The sequence below is a fragment of the Terrapene carolina genome, unplaced genomic scaffold, assembly GCF_002925995.2.
Source record: "Terrapene carolina triunguis isolate 2854851 unplaced genomic scaffold, T_m_triunguis-2.0 Scaffold193, whole genome shotgun sequence".
NCBI lineage: Eukaryota > Metazoa > Chordata > Testudines > Emydidae > Terrapene > Terrapene triunguis.
The window spans coordinates 4,121,178-4,129,134 of NW_020664544.1; the positions used below are offsets into that span (position 1 = coordinate 4,121,178).

General features: G+C 43.2%; 1 protein-coding gene across 1 annotated transcript; it reads right to left on the reverse strand.

Moving 5' to 3' along the window:
- Positions 1-1,561: 1,561 nt before the first annotated feature.
- On the reverse strand, positions 1,562-5,948 carry PSMB3 (proteasome subunit beta 3). Its single transcript, XM_024215282.1, has 5 exons — positions 5,769-5,948; positions 5,130-5,237; positions 3,708-3,885; positions 3,087-3,181; positions 1,562-1,683 (listed from the first exon to the last, which is right to left on the reverse strand). Exons 1-5 carry the CDS (start codon positions 5,945-5,947, stop codon positions 1,635-1,637), a joined length of 609 nt encoding a protein of 202 aa, XP_024071050.1. The 5' UTR covers position 5,948; the 3' UTR covers positions 1,562-1,634.
- Between the last annotated feature and the right edge of the window lie 2,009 nt (positions 5,949-7,957).

The window sequence follows — 7,957 nt, forward strand, 5'->3', positions numbered from 1 at the left end:
TGAAAATATTCAACATGTTGCCATTTGTTTAGATATGAGATGGCATGCAATTTTCTTTATGTAAAACAATGCACTTTTGAGGTGGATACAGACTTTATAGCATGATGAAGGGCCTGCTCTTCCACTTCCAGGAAATCTAACTTGATTTAATTTTTACTGTCAGTAAAAATTAAAAGCGTGTTTTAATAATGAGGGGTGCTTGCTGTTTGCCCGTCTGGGCAAAGAATGACTGCTTTTCCTGCCAGTGGCTATCGGAACTGCCTTCAACTGTTCTAAACCCAGTAAAACTAGAGGCATAAAATTGTAGTGTGACTAATTATGGAGAAAAAGTCTTTTGCTGGGTGATTTATATTCTGTCTTAAACCTATGAAGGACTCCCTATCCTATACTTACTGTGCAGAGGTGCCCCACTTGTTGCTGTAGAAAGATTGGAGTGTTTTTAAACTTGAGGTGGTATAAACAAACATTTCAAAGCTCAAGGTGTGTGCGCTGAAACTTTGTTGCACCATCCTATAACTAATGATTCAAAACATTGTTATAATAATTGGAAAACATTGCAATACCCTCCCCTCCTGCTTTTCAATGCACCATTTCCAACTTGCCTACCAGTTTCTGTTGTCCTTGTAGAGCTTATTTTCAATTAGCCATGACTGACTTTCCTTGACATGTGTAATGAATTCTTGTGTAATAGCACCAGTAAAAGTAGGGGAAACCCAGCTTTTGGTCATCTATGATTAGAGTGGTTTAAGTTTACCACTCAAATCTTGTGCTGTTCTTTGTTTAGATGTATGATACTAAATGCAATTGGATTGAGCTGTGTTAAATGAGCCTATTACACACAGGTCAGGGGTGGGGCTAATCAGTGCAACTGAAAAAATGTGAATAAATTAAATCTAAAACTAAGAAAAATGGAGCATTCTAGATTTTCACTGCTGTTTCAGTTTTTTTAAATAGGAATCAAGTCCTCTGTGCTTGTCTGTTTGCTAGGAGCAATTTGAGAAACTTACTGTTTTGAAACGCATGCATGTTACAAGATGAGTCTCAGCCAGAAAAAAATAAAATTAAAAGTTTGTGTACATCATTGTCTAATAAGTTCTGATCTTCCTGGTGTGCCTGTTTTTACTGTAGCCAAGCTGTGCAAAATCAGATTCCTATCCTCTGCCACTGCTGCAATTCCAAGTACAGTTTTACAGGTATAATCCCAGTTAAAGTAAATACTGTTTTCTTCTGAGCAGGCCCCTACTAGCTGGTTTGTAAGAATCTCACTTTGAATGTGTGCACAGCTGGCAAATGGGACATGAAACGAACACTGCTGCCTACCCTAAAAAGCAACAGCTTCAGCAGTTTACCACTACTCTTAGTATTCTCCAGCTTGGATGATAGCGAACTATGTTCCAACCATATAGCTAAAAACCAAGCCTTCTCATTGTGGTGAGGGGTATTGCAGAGTGACTAAATCCAGATTCTCCTGTTCTGTAGTTAATTTGTAATAAGTGTACTTGTTACATTAGGCCTGCACTCTCTACCTATAGTGTATTGACTCAAGAACAAGCCAGCCCCATACAATAATGGAGAGAGTTTATTTAAAAAATTCAAAATAGCCTGGCCTGTGAAACAAGCACAAACTTCTGAGGCTAGTCCATGCGTGCTTTCAGTGTCCTGGTGGTGATCTTGTCTTTTTCACTGCAAAAGAGAGGAGAGACAAACTACCACTTCATCCTTCCAAAAAGGAGGTGGAATGTTTCTATGCAATGCAGTAACTCATCAACACCCCCCTCGGATCAATTCTAAAGTTCAGGAAATGTTCTGGGCGTTAAGAGGTGAGAACCCTTGCCAGCTGTTTCACACAGCCCAACCTTCAAGCAGCTCTGCCGTTAACTACTGGTTGATAGCACCCATTATTGCCTTCCAGCGTAATACCTCATCTCTGCTCATACTCCCAAAAAGAGTTTAACGTGTCAACACCCTGACTCTTGTCTGGGGGATAAGAATGGTTCGGAAGGGTGATGGGAAGCTGGCATCCAGGGAGCTTGGAGGGAGACAGAGAGGGATGCAAGAAGCCCCTGCTGTATGCAGTGAGCTTGGCCTACAGCTGCTACGACATAGATTTTAAGGTCAAAAGGCATCATTGTGATCATCTAATCTGACCTCCTGCACATTGCATGCCCCAGAACCTCACCCACTCCTGTAACAGACCCCTAACCTCTGCTTGAGGACTTCAGTAACTCAGATCATGATTTAAAGACTTCAAGTTACAGAGACTCTGCCATTTGCAGTAGTTTAAACCTGCAAGTGACGCAAGCCCTATGCTGTGGAGGAAGGCAAAAACCCAAGGGCGTCTGCCAATCTTACCTGAGGGGAAATTCCATCCTGACCCCAAATATGGTGGTCAATTAGACCCTGAGCATGTGCAATGCCCTAGTTTTAGAGGTCTCCCTACTTATCGGAGACCATGTAGATTGGCTGTTAGGGAGCCATTTATTCATGAACATCTATCACGCATCTTAGCACCAACACCTGTGCAGAGACGGGTTTGAAATAGGTCACTGACACTTCATTCTCCTCCAGAACCTGAAGGGGTGAGCCTGGGCCACATCTCCCACTACAGTTTCAGATGGAGCTCTAAACAAGTCCCTCCCTTCATTCGCTGCTTAACAAAACTAGTTTTATTTCCTAACACAATGGCTGGGACACTGCTGAGGACGCAGTAGGGAGACTACTGAACATAAGGGTTGGCTGACCCAGCAACAAGGCAGCTTTTAGTCCTGCGTGGAAATCTTGAGTTCCACAGTGGCATATGATTTCATCTCAGTGGGAAGTAGTAGCACTTCCTGGGTGCACATAATCATGACTGAAGGAGGGAATACTGCTAACAGCAGCTATACTAAACTCAATTTATTATCACTGGTGCTGCTGCAGCAAGGTAGGTTAGCAATCATGGGAAATGTAAAGATCTAGTGTAGATAAGACGTCACTAAAGAACGGCAGAGGTCAGGCCTGGTAGTCGTTTCTTGACTGACTTAAGGCTCTGTGTTTAACTCTGCCACTTCTCTCCATGGGAAAGAGACTGTGTGAGCTGTACTTACATGATATGCACTACCACACCCATGCCAGACACCGCATCTCTGTCCACTGCATTCAGCATAGCCTGCGAGATCGTTTCAAAGAGGTGGTCTGGCTCCTGAAAAAAGAGGAAGGGAAACTCTTTTAGTTGGCTTCTATAGCTGAGCTACTAGGGGTTGGGGCAGTTCACCTAACTAACAATCTGACCCTCTCCATGCCCAAGAGAAACTTGACTCGGGATCTCGCATAGTTCTGCCAGAACTTACCCTAAAACTTTTACTATTGTCCATCAGGGGGGTTAGGGCACTGGCCCAGCACATGGGAGACCCAGTTTCTATTCTTCACTCCACTCCAGACTGCTTGTGTAACTGTGGACAAGTCACTTAGCCTCCCTGTGCCTTAGTTCCCTCTATGTTAAATAATGCTTCCCTACCTCACAGGGGTGTTTGTGAACATAAGTACGTTAAAGATTATATAGGGGTTTTCATCAGTAGTCTCAAAGCACTTCACAAGGTAGAGGCATTATTATATATCAGGAGTAGCCTGAATTCCCTGTGTCCAATTTAACAGCAAAGGATTCCAAAAAATCCAAGAATCACTTGGAAGTTAAACAACTAGACAGATCTTGCCACCTCCTCACTCACCATGTCAGGCTCCCAGAGAGACTCACACATGCCATACATCTGCTCTGAGCAGGTGCCACTGACAACAAAGTCATCTGTTATCATGGGACAACCAATCAGGTCCAGAGAGCAGATGAAAGGTTCGTAAGTTACAGGGTCCAGTCCAGCAATAACTGGCTCTGTGTAATAGGGTCCAAACCTGTGAACAGCAAGGCAAACGTTAGAACAGCCTAAGGATGCAAAAATTTGAAGTAACAGCAGAATTCTAACTCAGTAGGTATTTAAGGAAAGTGTTTATTCCATCTCAGGTGTTAGTAGGAGTCTTTCAAATTAGTTTGGAATTACCCAATTACTGTGTTAGTACCTCCTAACTGTGAATGGACTTTTATTTCATTGACAAAAAGACACACTGAAATAATCTGCTTCCCCATTGAAGTCAAAGTTTCAAAAACTGTTTACGATTTCCAGATTCTGGTGTTTAGGCAAATCATTACTTGTAGGAACGAACAGTTTTGATCTGGGTTCAGGAAAAATAAGTGGTCCTTATATTTCAAAAGCAGGTGTCCTCTGCATCCATGAGCACATAACCATCATGTTTTGATGTTTTAAGTGGTGGGGGAGAATCTTTAGATCCCACTGGCCTGCCTCCAAACAGCCTTCAGCAATAGAAATGTGGTACAATTGGAACTGAGTGTTGTTTATAAATATCTTACATTTGTTCTGTTGGGGGTTGATCTAGAAGAGAATTCCAGGTCATTTCAGCACATTAGAGAATTTGCCTAACTCAGAATGCTTGATCTACAAATCAGAGTTTACTTAACTTAACTCCCTGATAATATTCTATGCGAAAGGCGATTGTCAGGAACACTTTGATTCAAGATAGCAGCTTCCTGTTTATTAATTGTCACTCAGTGTGCAACTCCTCTTTGTGACAGTAAGAATCTAGAAACAACCAAGCTTTCCTTAAACATTGGACCCAAACTGAAACCAATTCCAGGGACATAATTTCATTCCAAAAACTCTTCCCCTCTATGCTGTTAACTATCCATCTCTCTAGTGAATGCTTCAGTGACCTAGCTCTTAAGTCTTTGGTGTACGACACCCATACAATAGTTATGTCTCCATTAAGGTTTCCCATTACTGATAACTGGTGCTGCTGAAGATGGCTTAGTCCTGTCTACACATGTAGTAAAACTATGTTCAGCACCATTTCAGAAACTGGCGGAACTGTATGGTTTATTCACTGTCTGAGTCCATCTATACGTGGAGTTCAGCAGTGTTCATCTCCAGTTCAGCTACCACAGTCAACGTAGGTAAATTGTCTTTGCTGACACTAGGAAAATTAACATGCCTCTCAACTCCTCTAGAGTCGTAATTTAACTCAATTAACCATGCCCTGATTTCAGTGATATCTGTGGAATGGCTCAGCTGTTTGATATTTACCGTTTCTCATAGAGTAGGTTGGCCACCATACTCATGAGAGTTTGGGGCTTGATCTGTCTGCCTTCCTTCAGTTCATAGAGATTCAGCCTGAACTTCAGCCGCTGGGCACTGCAGAGGAGATCAGAATCCGTATTAAAATCACATGCATCAAGACCTCTTCCACCCTCCCAATGGCTAATATTTGCTACTAGAGATTAACATCTGATGGACACATGATGCAGACACGTATTTAGAATGCATGCACATATGCATTTCAAATGTGGACATCTGGTTCTCACTACCCATGTGCTCTTAAGAAATCAGACACAGCTTTGATTTTGGAACACTGTGGATTTTTTTTTTTTTTTTTAAGCAGGGCACAATTAGCCAACAACCAATGTTGCTAGTCTTTGGCACTGTGGAGAAAGCATGTTTTCAAAGACTTTTGGGATGGTTCAAGAATAACCCCAACAGGACTGACTGGAGTGGGGTTCAGAGAAGGTAAGTCTTGGTATTCAAGCAGCCCACACCTGGATGAATAGACAAAGATACTACCTAAACATCTGTGTGTAACATATGTTGTGTCTTTATAGATATACAACAAACTCCCTTCCTACAGGCCAGGAATATCAAGTGTTCACAAGAGAAGATTCCACTTACACTGTCTGCACATCTGTGGCAAGCCCAGCCAGGCCGATATATAGTCTATCTCCCATAGGGAAAATCTTCTGAAAGTCTGTGGTCACCATCTGAGCCTGAATTCCAAACCGTCTGTCCGATGCAATGGCCACACAGTTTTTCCCCTTCATGGCCATTACAGCTCCTCCATTATAGGACATAATAGACTATACAAGAAAAAAAATAAAAAGATAATTTTAGGGTTCAGTGGACATGTATAGTACACTCATTAACTATACTACAAGAACTAGTATCAATAGAACCATGCAGCTTAGCCAAGACACACAGATCAGATAACACGGCTGGAAGGGACCCCCTGAATCAGTTACACTCTATTACACTGCATTTGCTTAGGTCTGTCTTGTACAGTCTGTGCTAAATCTTTAGATCGTTTGGTCAAGTACCTTCTAGAAATACCTGCAGGTCCTCCCAGAGCAAAGTTAGCCATTATCTAGCTGGCCTCACTGCTACAGAAAAGCGTCAAATATCTGATTTCCTTTAACAAATGCCAGTTATACTGATCATAAATAATTAATGCCTCCTTTGAAGTCATTTTCTCGCTGGCACAGTATTTTAACCCTAATATTAGGTTCTCCAATTTTTAATTCTTATTTTCTACTGCAATAAGGCTTACTGCAGTACCAACTTAATTACCTGATCACCTCATGCACATGCTGTATGCACTTTCTACGTATAAACAAGATCTTCCTGAGACTGAATCTGTGGCTATAAAGGAAGCTTCATGTCCGGGACCACAGATAAGCTCTCCTCACCATTCAGAATACCAAATAAACTCCGAGGGCAAAGCCCTTCTCTCCTGCTCCCCCTCTCTAAAACATTCTGTTGCATGCAAGGCCTAATTCTCCTTGATGACATTGCAGAATGTGTTGTATCCAGCACACCTAGTCTGCTGTCCATCTGATTAACAGAGAAGCTGATCAAATGTATAAACTCCACAGTTAAGACACTATTTCCAGTAGGGCTAGACACAGAACTTCTCTGGTTTACAGTTAATTTCACACTTAAATTCTGTTAGTAAATCTCCCCCCATGAATTGAGTAGTAGCAGTAATTAATAAATAAATACCAGCAGCATCTTTTCTATCTCACTTTCCATCAATAAAGCACTTGACAAAAGTGGTAAGTATCATTATTTCCATTTTCAACAAAAAACTTCCCCAGCAGACTTAATATTGGCTTATTAAAGCAATATTTTAAGCAATCCATCTAATGCAGGGGTTCTCAAACTGTGGGGCAGGATCCTATTTAAATGGGGTCACCAAGGCTGGTGTTGGTCTTGGGCCCCAGCAAGTCTGAAGTCCAAGCCCTACCACCCAAGGCAGAAACCCTTGGGCTTCAGCTTTGTCGGGCAGGCTCCGTCTTCGGTCCCCCGTCCCGGGGTCGTGTAGTAATTTTTTTTGGTCAGAAGGGGGTCAGGATAAAATGAAGTTTGAGAACCACTGATCTAATGTAACAAAGCATAAAACTCTCCGGTGCTTTGGGGCCAACCATCACAATTGAAACAGCATCAATGAAAAAGTTTAAGTATCCTCCTAACTGAGGACATGCAGTAGGAAGACGGGAGACAGTTATTGGTGTGAAACAAAACACAGCGGCCTGAACTTCACTGTGCTATGCGCTCTGTGAACACAGAATAAGAGGCAGTCCCCTGCCCCCAAAGACCAGTCCTCGGTATAAGCAAACACAGCCCTATTGTAGCAGAAAGTAACAAGTGCTGCAGGGTTCTTCACACTAGTTTTGCTGTAGCACCATCCAGCCAAGAATCTCAATGCAATTTACAAACAGCAGGCCCCTCCGTCACCTGCTAAGCACTGAGCAGGGAAGCATCATCTCCACCTAAAAAGGGGTGGAGCGACGTGCCCAAGGGCCAAGACAGAAAAAGAACCCAGGACTCCCGGATCACAGCTCATATCACTGGGCCACTAAACACCCCAGGGGGGCCACCATCCCCAAGCAGCCACTAGGGTCTCATCCTCCCCCACACCCAGACAGGGCCACCACCTAGATCTTCACCCCACCTCGCCAGGCCAGCCCCGTCCCCAAAGCCCCCCAGCCTCCCTCCCAGCAGCAGATGCCCAGACCTCCCCGGCTTCCAATCCTAGGTGTCCCTGCCCGCCTCGGGTCCCCCCAGACTCCAGCCCCGGGTCCCCC